Source organism: Callospermophilus lateralis, chromosome 10, assembly GCF_048772815.1.
Source record: "Callospermophilus lateralis isolate mCalLat2 chromosome 10, mCalLat2.hap1, whole genome shotgun sequence".
In the NCBI taxonomy this organism is placed as follows: domain Eukaryota; kingdom Metazoa; phylum Chordata; class Mammalia; order Rodentia; family Sciuridae; genus Callospermophilus; species Callospermophilus lateralis.
The window spans coordinates 132,847,505-132,872,204 of NC_135314.1; the positions used below are offsets into that span (position 1 = coordinate 132,847,505).

Below are 24,700 nucleotides of genomic sequence, written 5' to 3' on the forward strand. Positions count from 1 at the left end.
ACATTCTCGGCAGGAACTGCCGGTTATTGCTTTTAATCAGAGGATGTGGTGTGTGAGGAAAGCAGCAGTGCTGGTGCCCCCTTGTGGCAGGATGCTCAGGGCCTCAGCCACAGTCCATTTCAGGGTCCTCCATGTCTGTCTCCGTGGCACAGAGGTCATCCAAGGCTGCCTCTGAGCCAAAAGGAAGAGGGAGGGTTCAATGATGAAGGCCTGAAGGTGCTAGGACCTGGGGGAAGTCCCACCTGTCCTCCCCCAGCACCTGCAGGAACTAACCAGTCCCTTCCATGCCCAGGTCTTGCTCCCTCAGCTATTATGAGCAAAGTGATAACAAAGGCAATTCAGATCAGGATATTCTGGAAAAACCGTGGCTCTGCCAGGCCAACTCAACAAATATGGGCAAAGGGCAGCCCAATATTTTCAGAAGAACCACAGCATGCAGGGCAGGAGGTCCTCTGAATAGGAATCTGACTTGCTCACAAGGATCAGGGAGAACCCATACGTGGGCTTATTGGCTCACCTTCACAGTCAGTCACGTCAGGAAGCCCTCGAATCAGCATGCTGACCCCTGGCATCACCTGGTCATACTGATGCAGGACTTCCACACAGTGCACAGTAAAGAGCTTGTCCTTCTGGGACAGACTGTGCAGGAGCAACACTGTGTCTCGCAGACACCGCACTGTCCGCTTCTGCTGGTCAGTCTTTGGGAGCCCCCCTGCCCTTTGCACGGTCAGCCACTGTCTGTGCAGCATCACGGTGAGAACTCTAACGACCTGGAGTGAGAAAGTGTGCAGACTGAGGTTTCCAACCTTTCTGTGCCCTAACACCCTGTTCAGCCTAGCTGCCCCAGGGGAGCTGGGCTCTAAGTGGGACTTGTGCAAGGTTCCTTTATCCACAAACAAAGCTGCCATGTTGTTGGCACTGGATACTCACCTCTACATTGCATTGACAGTCAGAGCCAGTGACTGTGGGGGGAGGGCTATACACACCCAGTTTGGCCAGGAGCCACACTGCCTGGAATAAAAAAAGATTCTATTTTATCCTGTCAGAATAAGACCCTTGTCACTGTGCAAGGGCTCTTTCAGGCATCTCCTACAAGAGCTCTAGCTGCTTTGGCAACTGCTTGTCTGTACAAATGGGGTCTTAGAAGCAGTGGTATGGGGTTTCCAGGCTAGACTCAGGAGTAGCACCTGAATTTCACCAATAACCCGCCTGCCTCCAGACTCATTTCCAGCCACCAGGCCCCAAAGCCAGGATAGCATCAATTATCAGGCAACTCAGCTGAGTCCCATTACAACCTGCATTGCATCTGTGTGGGGAGTCCCTAAATGAGTTGCTTGATAAGTTGCAAGCTGCTTGATAAAAACTCTTGTTACCAAAAAGAATTACAGTCCCCTTTCTCTCCAGAGAGGAGGGGAGAATTTGTGGTCTTTTAAGATGGGGTGATGAGCAATCTCCATAAGGTTCCCTGTTTTACCTCTTGTTCCAGCTGAAGCCACTGTGTCTCTGAAGCCACCTTATCAGGCCTTGATGTGATGTACATGTACAGCAGCAGGAGGAGGCAGCTTTCTGAAAAGGATACCCCTATCTCACTCAGGGTCCCCTTTCTGCAGAAGCCCTCAGGAGGCCCCTGTCCCTGCCCCAACCCCTCCCTCCCTCTGTAAGAGTGCAGGCCCACCTTTACCAGAGTGGGAACAGAGTTGAGGTGCAAGGCTATCATGGTCCACTAGGAGGGAGAGCAACTGGACAGCCAGCAGCACACAAGGCAGGGGTGTCTCTGGGCTGAGGCACTGTGGCAGCAATGGCAACACACACTGGAACCTGAAAGATGGGCCCAAAGAAATGTGATACTCCTTAAAAGGAGATCTGGTTCAGCCAGACCTTGGTTCAAATGCTGCTCCCTCTCACACTGACTACTTACTATGAAGCTGTTTCATGTGAACGAGTGGACACTAACCTTCACTGAAGACTGCTATGGCTCAGAGATGACGGCCCTCACCTTGCACAGCAACACCCAGTAAACGGGAGAGGATTCCCTGGACCTGGGATGCCTGGCATCTACAAGCTCCTGGTCTATTCCCTGTCTGTGCTCCCAAATAGGGATGCAGGGCATAACTTGGTAAATTCTTGCTTACCACCACAGGACTCACCAGGACTCTAGAAGTGACAAAAAATCACCAGGACTCTAGAAGTGACAAAAAATGGACCTGGCTATGGCTGGATGTTATAAGGCCACTCACAGAGCAAGGAAGACCATTTTCTCTTCAGTAAACACTGGTCACCTCTGCTGTCACTGTGGGGTGTGTATGGGTAAGAGGCTCTGGGTATACTTTCTCCCAGGTCTTAGGGGGAAAGGGATAGCTATGACCAAGGGACCAAAGAACCAAGTCTCAAGGCAACTGCTGCTATTTGCTCAATTGCCCAGCCTGCAAGAGCATGACAGGGAACTGGCCTGGTAATTGGGGAGCCACCATCTAAAACACTCTGTGGGTTAGACTATATAATATCTTAGCATGAAGATCAAGAATATCCCTCAGTATGTCACTATTTAGGTGACTCATTTTATGGCATGTCCTGTAAACACGGAAGAAGTTGCATTTTCTTTAGTTGCCAGGGACCCTGGAACTTTGTGGGAAACCAGAACTTAACCTGGTTACCTGCTCTCATTGTTCAGCTGTAAGTGGCCCTTAATTAATCACTAAGGCTCCTGAAAGTATCTGCAAGAACAACTCACCTTTGTATAAAACACAGTGGTTTCCAAGTTATTTCTTGCTATAACTGGGAACTTTTTAAAAATGAAATTTCATGTATAGCCTTTGTATACAAGAGAAGTCATGCTGTTCTAGTTAAAACTGGGAATGAGCTAGGTGCAGTGGATCACAAATGTAATCCCAGTGACTCGGGAGGTTGGGAGGCAGGATTGCAAAATTCAACATGGTGAGACCTTTCAAAAATAAAAAAAGGCTGAGCTGGGAGTAATGGTGCATTCCTGTAATCCCAATATCTCAGGGGGCTGATGTGGGGGACCCCAAGTTTGAGGTCAATCTCAGCAACTTAGTGAGGCCCTGTCTCAAAATATAAAATCAAAAGATCTGGGGATTGGGGCTGGGATTGGGGCTCAGTGATAGAGTGCTTGCCTAGCACACATAAGGCAGTGGGTTCAAACCTCAGCACCACATAAAAATGAAATAAAGATAATGTGTCCACCTACAACTAAAAAAAAAAAAAAAAAAAAAAAAAAAAAAAAGATCTGGGATGTAGTTCAGTAGTAAAGCACTCCTGGGTTCTATCCCCAGTACAGCAAAACAAATACCGACCTCCCTGCCCAAACAACAAAACAAACAGTAAAAAACACCAAAATAAAAACCCCTTCTAACTCGGAACCCCAAATTACAATATAGTGAAAAGACAAGGGACAAACTGTTTTGAAGACTTCGTAGGTAGAGATTGGTAGCAGGAAAGACGGCAAGTTTCCTGGCTATTTGTACTGTATCACATACTATGTTCAAACCCTGATAGCACCCCCTGCCCTAGTTTTCTCTGAGGCAAAAAGAGAGCGGCGTGTTAGTGGGGTTCAACTTGAGCATGGAAATATGAGGATTTTTTTTTTTCTTAGTGCTGGGGACTGAACCAAGGGTGTTTTACCACTGAGCTATATACCTAGTCCCTTTTATTTTTTTGAGACAGGGATTCACTAAATTGCTGAGGCTGGCCTTGAACTCAGTGATCTTCCTGCCTCAGTCTCCTAAGTCACTGGGATTAGAGGCATGCCCCACCAGGCCTAGTTAAGCATGGAGAATTCTGAAGAGAAGCACTGATTGGGAGATGTGTCAGAGAGTTAGGCAATGATTCAGGACAGTAGTTGGTTTAGAACCAACCCCAGAACACTCCCTATGGGATTTCTCAGACAAGTTTTCCTCTCTCACCATAGGGTTTATTCAATAATTATTGACTGCTTAGAGTGAGCCAGGTTCTGTGTGAAGCAGAGGATGCAGGGCCATGTATGTCACATGAACCAGTGATTGGAGAGCATCTGTATCTGGCGTATACTGACTATCCATTAAATTGCTATTTTTGAATACCCCTGGGGACAAGTTCAACAGGAATGGAATGGGGTGCATCTACCAAGAGAAATGGTATGAACTTGGTTTCTAGAATTCATTCACTTAATATACATGAAAAAGCAAATAGTCACTGTGAATTGGCTCTTGTGTAATGATTCTGTCCCCTACTGTGTTGTCCATATTGTGCTGTAGTTGTATCCAACTCTTGAGCAGCACCTTGGAGTGGATCAGATCAACCAGAAAATATTCACATGGAAACTAGGATCCAGAAGTGTTTTTAGGGAACAGGCATGCTGAGCTCAGAGATGAGAAAACTTAAAGTTTATGTCCAGTCAGTGGAATCATTCCAACACAAGCGCTGGCATCTTGGAAGAGTACTATGAGGGAGACTGGACAATGGTGGGTTGAATGGTGTTTATATTTGCTCCCATCTCACAGCTCTGGACTCTCAAGTTAGGAATTTTTTTTTGTACCAGGGATTGAATCCAGTGGCACTTAACCACTGAGCCACATCCCCAGCCCTTTTTAAATATTTTCTTTACAGACAAGAGTCTCTCTAAGTTACTTAGGGCCTTACTAAGTTGCTAAGGCTGGTTTTGAACTCATGATTGTCCTACCTCAGCCTCCCTAGCTGCTGGGATTATAGGGCGTGTGGCTCTAAGTTAGGAATTTATGATAACACTGTAAGCTAGGTTCATTATACTTCCAATTCTAACACAGCCTATGAGAGGCAAGCAACAAGTAACTCAAGTTAGAGGTAGAAACAATGATGAGAGGCAGATACTCAGCAAGGTCAGCTTGTGGCTGCAGACCTTTCCCATACCCTCTGTTTCCTTAGGGAAATTCAACAAACTTAAACATGTTGTGCCACATAGGCTTCACCTGTTCCATTATCTCAGGTTCAGGGCCTCTTGGTTTAGCCTTTGTCCTGGGACAGGATACTCTTCCACAGTGGCTAACAGCTTCCTTATCACATGTGTCTTTTGCTTACCTGCAGTCTAGAATTAAACCACACAAACCCCACTTAATTGGTTATCTGACACGTGATCCCACTTCTTAACACCTCAGAACCATCTGCACTAAGCAGAGCTGAGTAGTGGGATAAGTGAAGATGTAAGCAATGTACAAGGGCCAAGAGGTCAGAGAAGACAAATAAAATCATGCCTCCCATGCTGCTTTATACCTGGGCAACAAATCAGAGGAAGCGTTTTCAGCTAATTTCACCAAAACTTTGAGGCACTGGCTCGGGACACTGATGTGAAAGTGACCTGTTGCTGCAGAAGAGAAAGCCAATAAGTGAAGTAGAATCTTCAATAGTGGATGCAGTCCTTGGTCGTCTGCAACCTCCTTGGGGACTGAGATTGTATCTCCACAACTCTGTCTGTGAACCAGGCTCTCATTTCCTTCCCAAGCAGCAGAGTCTGCCTCAACTCTTGATAGTAAGAGGCAGACAACTGCTCTGCTGTGGCACACCAGGAGCTGAAGAATGCTAAGTGAAGCTGCAGAGAAACCTTCCAAGTTGCTAACTGAGTCATCAGGGTTGGCCTCTACCCCAGAGCTCAAGCAGGAGGTATGTGTTGGAGAGTCCCCAGGTGCTCCACTCCTCTTAGCAGCTGCCAAATCCTGCAGAGCCTGGCAATACAAGCCAATGAAGAACTGGATAAGGGGGAGAAGGTGCACGGCTCCAGGAAGCTGGCAGAGTGGGAAGGCCATTTTATCTCCTTCTGTGTCTCCATCACATAAGCCTTGATTCCTGGCAATCAGATTCAGTCCTGTGAATGCCAGATTCTGTGCTTCTCTCAGGGCCAAGGGGCAAAACGATCCACTTCGAGAATTTGTAGCTCTGAGGCCTGAAATCCCAGTCAAGGTACTGGCAACAAACAAAACAAAAAGATAAGGTCAAGGGCCTCAAATAGCCTGCCTGCCAAATTCTCCAGTCTCTCTGCACATCCCATAGATCTCCCAATGCTGGCCAGGGCCAGAAAGGGACTGACTTCCTAGACACAAGTTTTTCAGGAGTATCATGCTTACCTGCCAAACCCTGGTGGCTGCAAGAGGGTGCTAGTAGGAGTTTCAGAACAACTGCTTAGGAGGTGACAAAGACTTAGGGATGACCCTGGGATCAAAGGCTGCTTCAGGAGCAGATTTATCAAAATGGAACCTGTAGGAGAAAAACAAGGTAACCTAGAAGGTTCTGACATGTGAGACCTTTTCTATGGCTTCAGAAGGAAAAGATGAGAACTCTTTGGATGCCAAGTGTCTTCTAAGCTGACACAAAGCTCTGTAAGATGCAGAAGGCTCTGGGATGTACCTGCTCTTTGCCCCCTGCCCGACCCCTTTATTTTTGTGTGTGTACCAGGGATTGAATTCAGGGGCCCTCGACCACTGCCACATTCCCAACCCTATTTTGTATTTTATTTAGAGACAGGGTCTCAATAAGATGCTTAGAGCCTTGCTTTTTGCTGATGCTAGCTTTGAACTTGCAATCCTCCTGTCTCAGCCTCCTGAGCTGTTGGGATTACAGGTGTGTACCACTGTATTTGGCTTCTTTGCCCTTTTCTTTTTAGAGATGAAGTCTTGCTGTGCTGCTCAGGTTAAACTCCTGGGCTCAAGCAATCATCCTGCCTCTGTTTACAAGTAGCTAGGACAACAGGTATACACCACTGCATCAAGCTTGCCCTTTCCTTTCTTTTTTTTTCAATTAATTAATTCATTTTGTGGTTCTAGGGATTGAACCCCAGTGGTGCTCTACCATTGAGCTACATCCTCAGTCCTTTTTGGAGTTGTAGAGATAAAAGATGTGCACCACTGTGCCTAGTTGCCCTTTCCATTTTATAAAGTCATAGTCTCCTACTTGCCTGAACTCTGCAGGTCTACCTGGGGCATGGATTCTCAGAGAGCCAGACAGTTTACAGGAAATTATACTGTGTGTGACAGAAGATGATAAGAGTCATGTAAGTCCCTGCAGGAAAAGCAGGAATTTTTGGTACCTTGAGTCTTTGACTTTTGCATCCAGCTATCAGCAAAACTTTTCTGTACCTCTTCTTGCATTTTGGGATTTCCTCTCAGGCTGTGGGTCTTATTATCTGAAACTAGATAAAATGAGAATCAAAAGTTGAGCACAAAAGCACAGGCATTATCTGCAACTCTGACATGCAATGAATTTCAAACACAATCAGGTTGTTCTACTTCTTTAACCTTGGATAAAGAAAGACTCAAAGCAGCTCAAGATCCCTCACATCTTTTGCCTTTCTCATGCAAAACAGGAATTCACAAAAGAAAATCAAGCTGTTTGCCTTACTTCAAAATGAAATAATAAGGTGAAAACAGTAACCACTAACATTTATACAGGGCTAAGTACGGGTCAGACACTGCTCTAAGAGTTTTAAACATATTAGCTTCTTTGCTTCTCAAAGCAATCCTACCAGGAGGTGTTATCATTCACTATTTAGATATAGGAAAGTTGAGACACAGAGTTAAGGCACTTGCCCACATCAGCTAAGCCAATAAGTAATGTGGATGGGATCTATATCCAGACTATTAGGCTCTACTGTCTGCTTGTAATACTATCCTGCAGTACCCTATTAGTTGCTAGACACCAAAAATATGAGTGGTCTGCAGTTTCTCAGGAGTGATGTGATGGTCAGTGATTTGAAAAGGCTGATGGTAAGAGTTGATGTATTTGAATTATACAATCATCTAGCATGGCAGAATCTCAGAGTGAAAACTATTAATGTAGATGATCTTTCTCTAGACAGTAGCAGCATTCCCTGTCTAGAGTGGCTATAAAACTCATGGCTGGACTATAAAAGGAACACAGGTCCCTGCAATCTAGCTATGTTTCTGGTATGGTCCATGTAAAATGACTGTGATGGTTTCAAAAGATGGTCACAGAGGCTGAGGATGTAGCTCAGTTTAATGGTAGAGTGCACAGCAGATGAAGAAACAAACAGACAAAAATAAACAAGAGCCAGGTGCAGTGGCACATGCCAGTAATCCTAGCTGCTTGGGAGGCTGAGACAGAAGGATTCAAGTTTGAGACCAGCCTGGGTGACCTAGGAGACCCTGTCTCCAAATGGAAAATAAAAAAGGGCTGGTAGAGTGCCCCTGGGTTCAATCACCAGTACGGGAGTGATGATGACAGACAGACAAACAATCAATGTGCCTACAAATTCTTTGACACACCTCCCTTCAAACAGTGCAGCCTCTTTTCCTTCCCACTGAATGTGCCAGATCCTCATTAACTTGCTTTTGACAGAGAATGTGGCAACAGTGATAGTATGTGACTTCTGAGACTAGGTCATAAAAAGAAAAGCTTTTTGCTGGATCTCTCTGAGTTTGCTGGCTCTAGAGGAAGCCATCTATCATGTTATGAGGCCACCCAGTAGCCCTATGGAAAGGGATTATGTTGTCAGCCATGTGAAAGAGCCACCTTGAGAAGGTTTCAGTGATTCTAGTCCCTATAGAGCTAAGCCATCCTCATTATGTCCCACCTGAATTGTTAACCCACAGAAATCAGGAGAAAATAAATAATCGTTGTTTAAGGTTGGGTAGTCAATTAAACCATAATAGATGACTAATAGACTGACTTACCCTCTCTGCCCACAAGAGACTTGTATCCTGGCTCTGTCTGGCAGGGGTGGGGAAGGGACATATTAGCATTAAAAGACTCCTTTGTAGGGAAAGATGTTTTTCCAAACTGTGGAGAATATGCTTCTGGCTTTATAACCACAGAAGGGCTTTTCCTAGGACTGGAAAAAGTTAACTGTGAAAGCAAAGAAATGATCTACTAAAATCACTTAAAATACCTGGTTAGAAAACTTTCAACAAAATTTAAACTTTTCATGTCTAGGTGTTTGACCAGACTGCATCTGTTATTTATGTGTCATTCTTTGTCCAGGAACACAGTATAAAATGCTCATTTGGTATTTTGATCTAAATTACTGAAAAAGTATTTCATTTATTTTCATATTCTCCTAATCATCCAAAAATATTGGCCATGATTCCTTTACCATTTCCAATTCCACTGTAACTTTTCAACATGAAACAACCTATTTTTTAAAATTTATTTTTTAGTTGTAGTTGTACACAATATCTTTATTTTATTTTTATGTGGTGCTGAGGATTGAACCCAGGGCCTCACATGTGCTAGGCGAGCACTCTACCGCTGAGCCACAATCCCAGCCCCCGCCCCCCAACCTTTTTTTTTTTTTTGGACACCAGGGATTGGATCCAAGGGTGCTCAATCACTGAGCCACATCCTTAGCCCTTTTTTATTTTGAGACAGAGTCTCATCAGGTTGCTTACAGTTTTGCTAAGTTGCTAAGGCTGGCTTTAAACCTGACATCTTCCTGCCTCAGCCTGACAAGCTGCTGGGATTACAGGCCTGTGCCACCATGCCCAGCAAAGAAACTAATTTTTAATAGGGACTATTAGAAAATGTGTTGAAAACTGAGCAAGGTGTTCAGAGCCAACATCTTCATATCAGAGAAGCAGTCTTAGCCCTCTGATCTGAGGTTTTCCTGTTGTTAGCTCTCTTGTCTCACCCGAAGTTATATAAGGCAAGAAGTTCAATTATATTCCATGCCTGTTATGAGCAAAGGCAGAAAAAGTTACTGTGACTGACACTGTTAAATTTCAAGACTGATACTGACAGTGCCAGACTGCTTTGCCAGGCAAAGGGCAGGATACAATTAAGCTGAGCACATCCGACAGCAAAGGAGGGGCTGATAGACAAAGGTTCCAAGGAAGCAAATCAGCGGAAATATTCTAAAGAACTAGGATTGAAATATACTGTTATGTTAAATAAATAAATTATATTGAAATGAAGACTGGCATATCCCACAAATTTGCTAATTATTTTTCTAGTCTCAGGTATTGTGTTTATAATGTATGACTCAGAGAAAGTATTTCCAGATGGTGGGCCTTTATGCTGTGATACCTGAAACCATTCAGCCTGATCCAAACCACCTTTGAATTCTTTACAAAAGAGGACCTCTGACCAGGTGGCAGGATCTCAATGGCCTTTATTTAGGACCAGTCTGAGAGAGTTCTGTAGACTTTTTACTAAACAATGCAAAACTTAATAATTTCTCCAGCACTATCCTTACCTGGCATGGGAAACAGAAGAAACAGCAAGTTTATTTGCTCGTTCACTGCTCTGAAGCCTTGTCCTTAATTCATTCATTTCTGCATCTTTAAACTGGAGTTCAGACTGCAATGATTGGAGCTGAAAGACAAAGGAAATATACTTGCAATGGCACCACCACATTCACAAAAATATCTCTGGGTTTCAAAATCCTAAGCTAGAAAAAGAAATACAATGAAAAATACATATGAAAGTTTGCTATGATACAAATGTCCTAAAATATCAAACATTAGCCTTCTTCCTAAAAGACAGCACGATACTTTTAACTATTGTGAAGAAAGTTTGTGAGGGTTTAAATCTGGTCCCACCATTTACTTAACCTGGCTGAATCTGTAACATAAATACTGTCTTCTTCATACTTGGGAGGATCAAGAACAATGAATATAAAATACCCAGCACAGAACTTGAGAGGATGCCATATCTTAGTGGTAACATATTTCTTTATTTGATAGAGTCTTGCTATGTTGCCCAAGCTGGCCTTAATCTCACTATCCTGCTGCTTCAGCCTCATAAATAGCTGGGATTATAGGTGTGTGACACCATACCTGACTGTTATATTTTCATCAACATAGTGGTCACAATTCCAGGTCTTCATGAAAGTCTTAGCAGAGTATCTGGAAGTTTTACCTAAATCCTATATGCATATGTATGTGTGTGTGTGTGTGTATTTACTCTGTGATACCTCAAACCATTCAGCCTGATCCAAACCACTATTGAATTCTTCACAAAAGAGGACCTATACACACACACATACATATACAGAGGAAAAAAAAAGAGAGGCAGGGGGTGGGGTGGTGGTGGGGGAGACACCAGATGATCTGCCTCCAGGCCTGTAGCCAAACAGTATTCTCCACATACACATTGTATCAGACACAGCATCAGTAACAATAAGTGTAGGAATGTTTGAATCTCTTAATACCCTTTCTGGGGCTGGGTTGTGGCTCAGCAGTAGATCGCTCGCCTGGCATGTGGCAGGCCCTGGGTTCGATCCTCAGCACCAAATAAATAAATAAATAAATAAAGGTATTGACAACTACAACTAAAAAATAAATAAAAATAAATATTAAAAAAAATTACCCTTTCTGGTTATTTTCTGAAACAGATAAATGAGTCATGAAGCTTAGGTCATTACCTTGAGGTCATCACTTGTATGTGATGATGCCTGGATTCAAATTTTAGTTTGGTTGACTGAAAATTCCTTGCTTTTCTCATTTACATTAAAACTCAACTACTGTGCTGGGCACATGTGTGTATTTAAATTTTGCTGAATGAAGTAATGGCAGAATAAGACCCCATGTCCTTTAGGTTAAAGCACTGGGAAGTGATGAAAGAAAGTGGTGGTAAATACTGGTTACCTACTATTTTGTTTTTCTTTCCAGAACAGCATCTCCCTTTCCCTGAGATACAATCATTTCCCTATCTTAGACCATGTGATTTGAATGGGAGCTGTAATCTCTTTGGTATGGCAACTGGTCCAGGGATAGACACCCAACTCAAGTTAGACAAATCGGAGCCTTTCTCAGAATTTTAAAACTTGAGATGAGGAAGCTCAAGTCTGAACTGTGCTGTAGAGTTATGAAATAGGAGTAGGAGCTCAGGAGCTACTGGAGAACAAACCCTCTATCATAAGGATGGAACCTGTCTACAGAATAGAGAATAAAAACAGGAGTGAGATGAAATCTCAGTGTACTTTTTATTTGCATTTCTCTGACTGTCCTGGTAAGGTTTAAGTCATTTGTACACCCCTGTCTTCCAAGACTTAGTTATGGAGTCCAGTACATTTCCTTTTGGACTAAGCAAGATCAACTGAGTTTCTGATTACAAAGAACCCTTAATTAAGCCTGTTTCTAGAAATTCTAAGCTAGTGATTTATTCCTGGCTACACAGCAAACTCAAGTTCTTTTTCAACCCATAAGCAGACTCTAGAAGAAAAGTGAATGGCAATTTGCTAAAAGCAGAAAGTATTCAAGAAAAACAAATAACTAAACAGATATTTCTTGAAAGAAGAAATACAAGAAGCCAACAATTATATGAAAAAATATTTAGCTGGGTGTGGTGGTATATGCCTATAATCCCAGTGATTCAGGAGACTGAGATAGGAGGATGATAAGTTCAAAGCTAGCTTCAGCAACTTAGGCCCTAAGCAGCTTAGCAAGACCCTGTCTCTAAATAAAAAATAAAAAGGGCTAGGGATGTGGCTCAGTGGTTAAGTGCCCCCGTGTTCAATTCCCAGTACCAGAAAAAATTAAAAAAATGTTCAACATCTTTAGCAATCAAGAAAATGCAAATTAAAATTATGCTGAGATTTTATCTCACTCCTGTTAGAACATCAATCACCAAGAACACAAATAATAAATGCTGGTGAGGATGTGGGGAAAAGAAGCATTTACAAACTGTTGGTGGGATTGTAAATTAATACAACCACTATGGAAAGCCCATATGGAGGTTCCTCAAAAGACCAGAAATGAAGGGGCTGAGGTTATGGCTCAGTGGTAGAGTGCTCACCAAGCATGTGCAAGGCCCTGGGTTCGATCCTCAGCACCACATAAAAATTAACAAATAAAATAAAGGTACTGTGTCCAACTACAAGTAAAAAATAAATTAAAAAAAAATCTTTGGGGGGGCTGGGGATGTGGCTCAAGTGGTAGCGCGCTCGCCTGGCATGCGTGTGGCCTGGGTTCGATTCTCAGCACCACGTACAAAGAAAGATGTTGTGTCTGCCGATAACTAAAAAATAAATATTAAAAAATTCTCTCTCTCTCTCTCTCTCCCCCCTCTCTCACTCTCTCTTTAAAAAAAAAAAAAAAAAAAAATCTTTGGGCTGGAGATGTGGCTCAAGTGGTAGCGCGCTCGCCTGGCATGCGTGCGGCCTGGGTTCGATCCTCAGCACCACATACAAACAAAGATGTTGTGTCCTCAGAAAACTAAAAAAATAAATATTAAAAAAAATTCTCTCTCTCTTAAAAAAAAAAAAAGACCAGAAATGGAACCATGTGACCCAGACATACCTTGGTATTTATCCAAAAACATTAAAGTCATCATATTATAGCAAAACATTCATACTCAGGTTTATAGCAGCATAATTCACAATAGTCAAATTATGGAATCAGCTTAGGTGTTAGTCAACTGATAAATGGAAAAAGAAATGTGGTACATATATTCAATGGAGTTTCATTCAGTCATAAAAATGAGCAAAATTATGTCATTTGCAGGAAAATGAATGGAACTTGAGAGAATTATGACAAGTGAAATAAGCCAGACTCAGCGTCAAGGGTTGCTGTGTCTTCTCTCATATGTAAAAATTAGAGAGAAAAAAGGAAAAAAAAAAAAAAAGGTGAGATAGGGGATTTCATGATAATAAAAGGGAGATCAGAAGAGTAGAGGAGAGGTTCAGGAAGGAAGGAAGAGAAGAGGGAAAGGGGAGATAGTAGGGAATGAAACTGACCAAATTTATGTCATGTGCATGTGTGAATATGTAACAATGAATCTCCCCATTATGTATAATTATAATGGACCAATAAAAACAAAGTAAAAATAAAAACAACCATAAAAGAAACTGTTGAAACCTCCTTGGAAGATTTATAGGCAACACTGATCATTGCTTCTAAAGGAACTCAAGAGCACCAAAGCTGCTGTGTCTGTAACATGCAAAACAAATGCTCTAAGTTACCTTTTTGGAGAACTCCTTTTCTTTGTCACTGAGTGCTTGGGTTTTCTCTTGCTCAAGAACGAAATGTGATCTTCTCTGTTCTTCTAGAATGAATTCCGTTTGATGTAGTGAGTCCCGCAAAATTTTAATTTCCCCATTTTTAATGAGGACTTCTTCTTCCATAGCCTTCAGCTGTAAATACCAGATTAATAGCAGATATTTAGCAAGAATAGCTTAGGGGCTGAGGTTGTGGCTCAGCAGTAGAGTGCTTGCCTAGCCCATTTGAGAACCTGGGTTCGATCCTTAGCACCACATAAATATAAATAAAATAAAGGTATTGTGTCCAACTGCAACTAAAAAATAAATATATTAAAAAAAAAGAATAGCTTAAAGACATACTTGTCACTAACACATGCAGAATCTTTGGGCTTTAACAGGCATTTAACAACCTTTGTCACAAATGTCACAGAACTAAAATGCCACATTATGTTTCTAGTTTTCTTAGGACCTACAGATGGTCACATGAAAGATGTCTTTCTTGTTTTCTCACAAAACTGCTAACAAAATAGCAACCTTTATGATGTTGCTATTTTGTTAGCAGTTTTGTGAGAAAATATATACTATAAATTCATCTCAGTGCTCTCACAGTGTATATCTCTTTTTGGATCTGGTGTATAGTTTTGTATTTTTTTTTTTTTTTCATTCCCTTGCCTTGCTGTTGGAAATCTATTTAGTGTCTTTTAGTCTAAATTTTCTGGCTTTCTTTCCTCAACCATCTTTCATTTCATGGGGACAAATCTAGATGCTTGTTTTAAAACCTTTTTTTTGTTGCTGTTGAACTGGAGATTGAAACCAGGGCCTTCCACATGCCAGGCAAGTACTCTACAAAGTTACATTTCTAGCCTTTAATTTTATTTTGAGACAGGGCAACACCAAGTTGTCTAAGGTGGCCTGGGAATTTTGATCCTCCTGCCTCTCTTCCAAGTAGCCAGGCTTATAGGTGTGTGCCATATCTGGCTGTTTTAAAACTTCATTTTAGCCGGTTGTGGTGGCACATGCCTGTAATCCCAGCAGCTTGGGAGGCTGAGGCAGGATGATTGTGAGTTCAAAGCCAGCCTCAGCAACTTGGTTAGGCCCTAAGCAACTCAGCGAGACCCTGTCTCAAAGTAAAAATTCAAAAAAGGGCTGGGGATTTGGCTCGGTTGTTAAGTGGCCCTGGGTTTAAACCCTGGTAACAAACCAAACAAAATCCCACTATTTTTTTTTTTTTTTTGTACCGGGGATTGAACCCTGGGGTACTCTACCACTAAGGTACATCCCCAGCCCTTTTTATTTTTTGAGTCAGGATCTTCCTAGGTTTTCCACGCTGGCCTTGAACCTGTGATATTCCTGTCTAAGGCACCTAAGTTGCTAGGGTTACAGGCATGTGCTACTGTATAATGAGCTCAGAGATAGAGCATCCTTGGGTTCAATTCCCTGTCCTGTAAGCAATCAAGGAAACAACAAAAGAAATCCCACAAGCTGTCACTTACCTTTGCTTTAAGTTCTTTGTATTGTGTCTGAAGAACTTCTAATTCAAAATTATCTTTAACTGGAGCACTTTCTCTGTTTTTCCCTGAAGGATTTTTTGACATTCCATCTAATCTGCGGACCTTATGAACACCTATAAAAAACAATTCCTGTGTACATTTTTGGACCCAACATTTTCCCACTTTTGCTAGAAAATGCAGAATGGAATTGCTCTTGAAAGCAAAGTAGAAAAGATCTAGCAAGCTTTATACATCAGTATTTTCCAACCTAAGAAAATAATGTAAACATATAAATAATCCTTACAAAACAACAGACCCTAGTACCCTCTCTCCAAAGCTCACTGAATTTCAAGGGTCTCATCTAAATGTTGAAAGGTACCACAGAGATTTTATAGGCCAGAATTGTGATTTACTGAGCACCTAGAATATGGCAAGTATGATGGGAGTCTCTAAAGATACAATGGTGATGAAAATGATCCTTACCATTACAGGACATTCAAACAAATAAACACAGGAATAAATGTAAAATTACAACTATGATAAGAACTGCAAAGGACAAATACAAGAAAGCCTATAATAGTGGAATCTGACTCAAGTGGAACGTCTAGAATGCTTCCCTAAGGAAGACCTTACTGAACTGAGAGCTGAAGGACAAGCAAAAATTAAACAGATGAATGGAGATGGGGAATGGGTGGAAAGGACAATTAAGTACAAGGAAAAGCATGTGCAATTCCTATATTGTAAAGAAGCAGGGAAAATTCAAGAAACTAAGAAAGGTTTGTTTGTTTTGTGGGCTGGGGATGTGGCTCAAGCGGTAGCGTGCTCGCCTGGCATGCATGTGGCCCGGGTTCGATCCCCAGCACCACATACAAACAAAGATGTTGTGTTCGCCAAAAACTAAAAAGTAAATATTAAAATTCTCTCTCTTAAAAAAAAAAAAAGAAAAAAGAAAGGTTTGTTGTGGTTAGAACCTAAAGAGAGGAAAGAAAGGGTCAGACCATGTTGGTTGGGCTTTGCAGAGTGTTAAAAATTGGTCTCTATATTAGGAGTAGTGAGAAGTTATTACAGGGTTTTCTTTCTTTCTCTCTTTTTAAGCTGCTGCATAGGGTTTACTCCAAAACAATGCAAACCTGCATTGATTAAAGGGTTTTCAGAGGCTGGGGATGTGGCTCAACCGGTAGCATGCTCACCTGGCATGCATGTGGCCTGGGTTCGATTCTCAGCACCACATACAAACAAAGATGTTGTGTCCGCCAAGAACTAAAAAATAAATATTAAAAAATTCTCTCTTTAAAAAAAAAAAAAGGGTTTTCAATATGGATACACATATGTGTCTGTCTGAAACATGTCCAGAACTGAGTTCTGAAAACATCACTCTGGCTGTGGTGTGAAGGGAGTCAAGACTGGAAATGATGAGTTAATTTAGTAGACTGTTGTCTAGGGTTAAGTATCATGGTGGCATAGATCAGAGTTGGTAGAAATGATGTGAATAGGATGAATTTCAGAGATGAATAAAGAAGATAAAGTTGATGATAAGATTTAGAAAGGAATTAGATGTAGCGTTAAGGACAGGGGAGAAGTTGCCTTGTGCCACTGGATGGAAAGTGGTACTAGTCATCTGTCAAATGAACAGCTGGTCATCAGTGAGTACTTTCTAAATTTCTGTTTTGCCTGTGCTGCAGATGCCGAGGGCTGAATTTTCAGGAAATAACTGTTTTTTATTTTTTTTTTTAAATGATGTCTTAACTGTAGGGTACAGATGTTAGCTGACCTTAAGACCATTCTTTCTGGCAACCTGGCAGGATTTCACTCATTCCGCAACTAGAATATGATCTCCATTGTAATGGTTAATTTGAATTGTCACCTTGATTAGATTAAGAGATGCTGATGATTAAGAAGCTTCTGGGTGTGTCAAGGAATAATTGGCATGTGAGGTAGCCAACTGAAGTGGAGACCCTCCTTAAGTATGGGCAGCACCCTTGAATAGAATGGTGGCTTGGATAGAATAAAAGTTGGAAGAAAAAGGAAGCAGCAACAGATGCAAGCTCAATTCCTCTTGACCAGGTTCTAGATTGCTGCAGGGATCCTCTGAGGATATCAGGACTCTCCCTTCTTCACTCTGTGATTGTCAGTGATCCTCCGGAGTTTCCAGAGCCTTTGATCTCTGACTAGTACCCTCTAGCACTGTAGATCCCTCTTGTTCTGGGCCTTCAGCCTCTTGGACTGTGTAGCTACTTGTTCCTCCAGCTCTCCAAGCCTGCAAGCGGCCACAGTGTACTATTCAACTTCTGGTTGAGTAAGCAAACCTGATAAATCCCCTTTTTATAATTATACTTCCTGTTGATTCTATTCCTCTAGAAAACCCTAATACATCCATGGAGGAAGGAATTTTTAACCTTTGTTCATTGCTAGGTCTGCTGTAATTCCTAACCATTGGGCACCTAGCGCAGAATATTGGTTGTACAAAATAATAAATCTTTCATTTCTTGCCTCTGCCAGGCCGCTCCTCCACTCATATCGCTAGAAGGAACAGTGGCTTCATAAAATTTAAACTCTGTCACTTGGGTTGTGATGGTTCTGACAGTGGTGGTAGTTGTGTTCTAAGGATCTCTGCTTAGAACCAAGAACCACATGGCCTAAACTTTAGAAAATAATGTCAATCTAGCTGTCCACGCTTCATATCGGCTGATATTTTGCCCCCCCCCCCCATCACAGTGTTTTTGGAACACAACCGCTGCTTAAATCAGGGTTTAAAAAGTAGAACAGGCAGTATCAGTGCTAGACACAGGGGCAGCACTCGCTTCAGGATTCCGAAGCCACAGCCCTCAAGAGGTCAGGCGAGGTCTGCGCCACCCGCCGGGGAAAAGACCCTCAGGAGCACTCACTGGATACTTCCAGAACGGCGGCCGGGCATTGGCTCAGGGCCTGTGACGCGAGGATGTCGAGCTCCTCCAGGTCATCGGCGGTGAATTCCCCCTGCGCACCGAAGGGGTCTTCGGGATCCGGGGAGGCGGCCACCGGGAAGCCCCGGGCTCGCTTGCTCGGAGGGTATCCGGTGCCGGGCGGTGGGCCAGGGCGAGGTGCCAGGGGCCCGCTCCGCCTCCTGCTGCCTGGCCCGGGTGTCCCAGCCATGTCTTCTTTGGGCCCCAAGCGTCCGAGGGCGCTGATCCCAACACAGTGGAATTGAAGCCTTAGCAGGACCAACCGCCCGCGCGCCGCCGCTCGCCTCAGCTAGTGCCCCGCCCCTGAGTCCAAGGGCCAATTAGCAGCCAGCCGCCAGGCGCCGAGAAATGACATACAATAGGCGCGCGCGCTGCAGCGCTCAGCCAGGTCCCTGACCATCTGGCCCCGCCCCGCTCCAGCTGGCGCCTAGCGCTAGCGGCTGGATTCGCTAGTCCGCGGTAGGACTCGGAGCGGCGCTATTAGAGTTACCCCCGGCGCGGGTCTGACAAGCATCTGTCCGCTCTCACTTATTGCTCCGAGGCCCCTCCCTGCGCTGTGTGGAATAGAGTCGTGCAGGATCAGTTTGGCTTCACATTCGCACGTGTGCCCTTGAATCGAGGCAGGTAGCTTCAAGGGATCTAGTCTCTTTTACCTCACATTTTTACTTTTACCTCGCCTGACACACCTCCCGCTTACCAGGAGACTCCCTAAGGGAGGAGGCTGGAAGAGCGGGGTTGAGGGCGGAGTATGCGTGGAGCTGTTGTGAGCAGGGATCTTCTAGAATAAGTAAATGTTTCAAATGTTTGCATTTGCATTTCCTCTGGGGAGGTCTCAGGAGCAGGAAAGGTCTGAGGTGAAAAAGGATCCTGAGGAATATTGTGCTGGTGTTAGAGGGAAGGAGAATTGTTAACATTCATTCATGTCCTGAGGAATATTGTGCTGGTGTTAGAGGGAAGGAGACTGTTAACATTCATTCATGTCTCTGAGAATACAATAGTGTTTTTGTGCCAAGCGCTGGTTGTATAGAGGTGAATGAGGCTCAGGAGTTAAAGACTTTCCCTTCCCGGAAATGTCCTCTAGATTTTCCTACAGGTTGAATGGAAGATAGCCAGAAAAATATGTAGGAGGCTGTATCACGGGGTTTATTCAGACAAGAATTCAACATGGAAAGCAAGATAATAAGTTATCTATGGCAAAAATGGATAAATGCCCCTGGGTTCAATCCGTGGTAACAAACAAACAAAAAAACCCCCCAAACCCAAAAACGTATAGAAGGTAAAGCTTCACAAAGGAGCAGGAATTTGAACCGGGTTTGAGTGCCTAACAGGATTTTATTGAGCAGCAGTGGTGTGCAGAACAGTTAGCAGCAATTGGGCATTGGTATTGGAGAGCAACTTTTTTCAATCTTGACTTTTTCAATCAAGACTTTTTTCATTCTTGCATGCTCAGTGAGCACCCCATGAATGTTTGCCAAAACATTACATGAAAGATTAAATGAAAAGGGAAATGCCAGGGCCTAGAATGCCTAAAAATTCAGTCTTTTAAAGCAACTGGTAGATTCCTTCAGATAGCTGCTCAAATGTTGAGTGGTTGTCTTAATTGCTGCTTGCCTCTGGTCCTGGAAACAGAATCGTTCTTTTGGTGGAAGGGATTAGGTTGACCAAATAAAAGAGCAGTAACTTCCTTTTAGGGCAATGCACTCAGATGGTTGTTTACAGCAGCACAGGGCTTGGCAAGGCCCCATGAGTAATGCCTAAAATCCAAAGAAGGTACTGCTAACTGCAACTTTCTGGAGGACCCAAACTGGTGTTTTTCCCCCCTATTAATATCATGTTCATTGTAGTCATAAAAGTTTCAGTCTACCAAAACCTTTTCTAGAGTTGGGTGTGATGGCATACACCTATAATCTCAGCAACTTGGGAGGCTGAGGCAGGGGATCACAAATTCAAAGCCAGCCTCAACACAGTGAGACCCTAAGCAATTTATCCAGACCCTGTCTCAAGTGAAAAAGCAAAAAAATGGGCTGGGAATGTGTGTCAATAGATAAGTGCCCCTGGGTTCAATCCCTGTTAACAACAACAACAAAAAAAACCCAAAAACTTTTTATAGTTCTGATTTAGTAGTCTCAATGATTTGAAAGTCCTTTTAAAATACAAAGCTTAGCATTATTCCCAAGTTCTATCAAGGCCTGGAGAGGAAATCAAACTGGTGGCTCTTAACCAAATGTTTCAATAAATATATATGTAGGGTGTGGCCATGCATGTGTGTAATCTCAGCTACTTGGGAGCTGAGGCAGTTGGATGGCAAATTCCAGGCCAACCTGAGCATTAAAAAAGAGCCAACTTAGAGCCGGGGATGTACTTTGGTGGTGGAGAACTTGCCCATGTGAGAGGTCCTGGGCATTCCACTGAATATACATCACATGATAACAGCCTTTCAGATGAACTTGTTTAATTCCGGGTGATACAGAATTCAAACTCTGGCGAGATTCTAGGATGGGTCTACTTTAAATTCACAGCTGAGGTAGGAATGCCTGAATGAAACTAAAGAGACAATGAACCACTGTGTGTGTGTATTATTATTATTATTATTTTACAAAAGTTTATTAAATTTACAACAGACTCCAACATAACACTTCATTCTAGCTATAGGTGGCAAAAGATGTTACAGCGGGGATCCAGATGTCTAAATAGGAATGGAATCAACGGTCACCATCATTTCAGGCACAAGAATCGGCTTACTTTTTGCCAGATTTCTTAATTCCACCTGTGGCTACAAAAGGAAAAGTCACACTTAGGGAAAAACATATTTCTTATGGCAAAAATCCCAATGAGCTTAATGTATATTCCAGTAAAGCTTAACTCTTACCCTCTTAACTTAACTCTTACCCAGTAAAGCTTAACTCTTACCATCTATTCTGGGCAAAGGTAGAATGATGTTAAGGCAGGGGCCCAAGCAATAGCTGTGTACTTTTCTGCATCCACAATATCATATACTTCACAGATTAGCTCAAAATCCTCTTGCCATGCATCCCACTTTATAGATAGTCTTTGTATTTGGTGTTGTTCAAGGTTTTAAACTGGTATGTGTCAAACCAGAAATTCCAACCTGGGTAGTCTGATTTCTAGATCTATACTTAACTGCCACATTATACTACACTCCATTCCATATTATGTTCCTGGGGCCTGGTTTACTCAATGATTTTATTTTACCCAATTAACAAATGATAATACATTTGGCAACCTGTAGGTAATTTAAGCAATAACTGTAGAATTAATTCCTGATATCAGAATGAAGATATAAAAGGAATCTGACAAAATGAATCTTAAAAAAAAGTTACATGATTCCGTTTGTGTATAATGAAATGAAATGCATTCTGCTATCAAGTAACTAATTAGAAAAAAAAGATGTTGGGCTGGGGTTGTGGCTTAGTGGTAGAGTGCTTGCCTAGCATGCTTGAGGCACTGAGTTTGATCCTCAGCACCACATTAATGTAAAATAAAGATATTGTGTCCACTTAAAACTAAAAAATAAATATTAAAGAAAAGAAAAAAAAAGATGTTAAAAAAAAAAAAGTCAGATGATGCTCTACAAGAAACAAATAGTATTGGTTGAGTATCCTGTATCTGAAATGATTGGGGACCACAAGCGTTTTTTTTTTTTTTTTACTAGATCAGAGATTAAACCCAGGGGCTGGGACACATCCCCAACCCTTTTTTTAATTTCGAGACAGGGTCCCATTAAGTTGCTGAGACTGTGCTTGAACTTGAGATCTTCCTGTCTCAGCCTCCTGGCTGCTGGGATTACAGGCGTGTGCTACCACACCTGGCAGTGTTTTGGATTTTTTTTTTTTTTTTGGTATCAGGGATTAAACCCAGGGGTGCTTAACCACTGAGCCACATCCTCAGCCATTTTTATATTTTATTTAGAGACAGGGTCATGCTAAGTTGCTGAGGCTGGCTTTGAACTTATGATCCTCCTGCTTCAGCTTCTTGAGCTACTGGGATTACAGGCATGCACCACTGCGCCCAGTGGATTTTTGAATATTTACAAATATATAATAAAATATTTTTGGGGATGGGACCCAAGTTGTAAATCCCAGAAATTCTAAAGGCTGAGACAGGAGCATTGCAAGTTCAAAGCTAGCCTTGGCAATTTAGCAAGATCCTACCAAAAAAAAAAAAAAAAAAAAGATAGTTTAGTGGTAAGTTCAATTCTCAGTACCAAAACAAACACAAAATCCATTAATGTTTTGCTTCGCATGCGTATCCTTATATACGTAGCTGAAGGAAATTTTATATATGTTTAATGCCTCTGCATTTTGACTCCAAGCCAGCACATGAGGCCAGGTGTGGAATTTTCTACTTCTGACATCAAGTTGCACTGAAAACATTTCAGATTTTGGAGCATTTTGGATTTTCAGGTAAGGGATGCTCAATCTGTATAGGGTTTTGCTAAGGACTTACCTTCTCCCTATATACAGTGGCAAATTAAGGGAAGGTGGAAGGTACCTGAAAAAAAAGATCTCAACTGCAAGAATCTCAGTGCAAAAAAGGCCTTGGGAATGATCTCTATTGGATGATATTTTTACTATCCTTGCCTCCATCATGCTCTGTGTGACTCAAAATCTCAAATAGGGCATAGATAACTGTGGAGGAAACAACCATTAATTTGATGTATGCAGAACAGTGATTAAGAAGTGTACCTTGTCCTTTTTACCAAATAAGTTTATTTTTTTTTTTGAAAAAAAAAAAAAAAAAAAAACAGCTTATAGTAGGCCCTGGCCAGTTGCAGTGGTGCAGGCCTTAACTCCAATGACTCAGAAAGAACAGGCAGGAGGATCACAAGTTCAAGGCCAGCCTCAGCAATTTATTGAGACCCAGTCTCAAAATAAAAAGAACTAGGGAAGTAGCTCAGCCATAAAGTACCCCTGGGCTCAATTCACAGTGTATTACCCTCCAACTAGCACACAGTACTAGGACAGCAAGTAAAATGTAATCCATTCCTCTCACAAGAAGGAAAAAAGAAAAAAATGGTCTGGGGTTAGACTAGAAAAGCACATGGAACAATAGCACTCTAAGGAACCTGGACTATAGTCTAGGCACACCTAGTAGTAACTCAAAATGAGGAATCATTTATTATAAATAATATGAGCAGTAAGTAAAAGTTACTAGTTGAGTAGTGTTACAAAGAATAAATAAACTAGGTGTGGTGGCTCATGTCCGATAGCAGCTACTTGAGGGGTTGAGGCAGAAGGATCACAAGTTTTGAGTTCAGAATGAGCAACTCAGGGGCTGGGGATGTGGCTCAAGCTACGCTTGCCTGGCATGCGTGCAGCCTGGTTCGATCCTCAGCACCACATACAAAGATGTTGTGTCCGCCGAAAACTAAAAAATAAATATTAAAAAATTCTCTCTCTCTTAAAAAAAAAAAAAAAGAATGAGAAATTAGGCAGACCCTATCTCAAAATAAAATTTAAAAGGCTGGGTATGTAGTTCAGTGGTAGGATACCCCTGGATTCAGTCCCCAGTACCAAGAAACACAACATAACACAACAAAACCAATAAGCAGTTAGTTACAAATTTGGGGCAAGAAAGCATGTAAGAAAAATATCCATAAACCTAACCATATAAATTTGTGCCTGGGGTAAATTTCTGCAGCTTTCCTAGGAATGAAAGCCCAAGACTGCCTGAAAGGTAAGATTTCTTTTCAGATAAGGGATGCTTAATTTGTACAGGGTTTTGCTAAGGGTTTACCTTCTCCAGTTCTGGCTTGCGTTCAAATCCACGATTGGCTACGGCGATCCGCCGGGGCGGACACCAGGAACTGAGACCTCGCAGTTCACCAATGATACAGGGAACATCTCGGCCCTCATCCCTAAAGATGCTCAAAGTATGTGTTCGATTTGAGCGCCGCTCGGTCCTCACTTACCCAGGGGGCCCTTCCCCGCGGCCTTCGCTTTTAGCTCCTCAAGTTTCTTCTGCTCCTCTTTTTGTTTCTGTTTGAAAGCCTTATCTTCCTAGAGAGAAGCACAAGTTTCACTCCAGGCAGGTCTCCCAGTCCCTCCGCACGCCCGCTCCGACCGCGCCTCCGAGCCCGCTCTCACCTCATCCATCTCCTTGGCCTGCTTCTTAGGTTGTTTCAGGGGCTTCTTCTTGCCACCTGTAGGCGACAGGAGCACGATCAGCCCGTCTCCGCCGCCGGGCCCTTCCCAGCCGTTCAGCACCTCCCCGCGGTCCCCGAAATCCTAACACACTTACCTTCCCGGCCGGACATGGCGCCTGCCGCCCCTACCCCAGACCTTGCTCCTAAGCCGGAAACGGAGATCCGAGTCCCGCCTCCTGTTCGTATATCGCGTTGAGGGCCGGTT

The 24,700-nt window shown here is 42.7% G+C and overlaps 1 protein-coding gene and 1 long non-coding RNA gene across 3 annotated transcripts; both read right to left on the reverse strand.

Moving 5' to 3' along the window:
* Window positions 1-84: 84 nt before the first annotated feature.
* On the reverse strand, window positions 85-18,604 carry Atrip (ATR interacting protein). 2 transcript variants are annotated; one of them, XM_076867372.2, is made up of 13 exons: window positions 18,273-18,604; window positions 15,391-15,521; window positions 13,880-14,050; window positions 10,172-10,290; window positions 8,655-8,812; window positions 7,052-7,153; window positions 6,093-6,222; window positions 5,245-5,931; window positions 1,682-1,818; window positions 1,475-1,566; window positions 931-1,011; window positions 518-770; window positions 85-171 (listed from the first exon to the last, which is right to left on the reverse strand). In XM_076867372.2, exons 1-13 carry the CDS (start codon window positions 18,517-18,519, stop codon window positions 104-106), a joined length of 2,376 nt encoding a protein of 791 aa, XP_076723487.2. In that variant the 5' UTR covers window positions 18,520-18,604; the 3' UTR covers window positions 85-103. The 2 variants fall into 2 exon arrangements, with proteins under 2 accessions (XP_076723487.2, XP_076723486.2); XM_076867371.2 differs by having other exon boundaries at window positions 1,676-1,818.
* Window positions 18,605-20,897: 2,293 nt separating this feature from the next.
* LOC143408305 (uncharacterized) lies at window positions 20,898-24,676 on the reverse strand. The gene is made up of 4 exons (XR_013092466.1): window positions 24,591-24,676; window positions 24,437-24,492; window positions 24,262-24,349; window positions 20,898-21,102 (listed from the first exon to the last, which is right to left on the reverse strand). It is a non-coding gene; the product is annotated as an uncharacterized LOC143408305 (long non-coding RNA).
* Window positions 24,677-24,700: the final 24 nt, after the last annotated feature.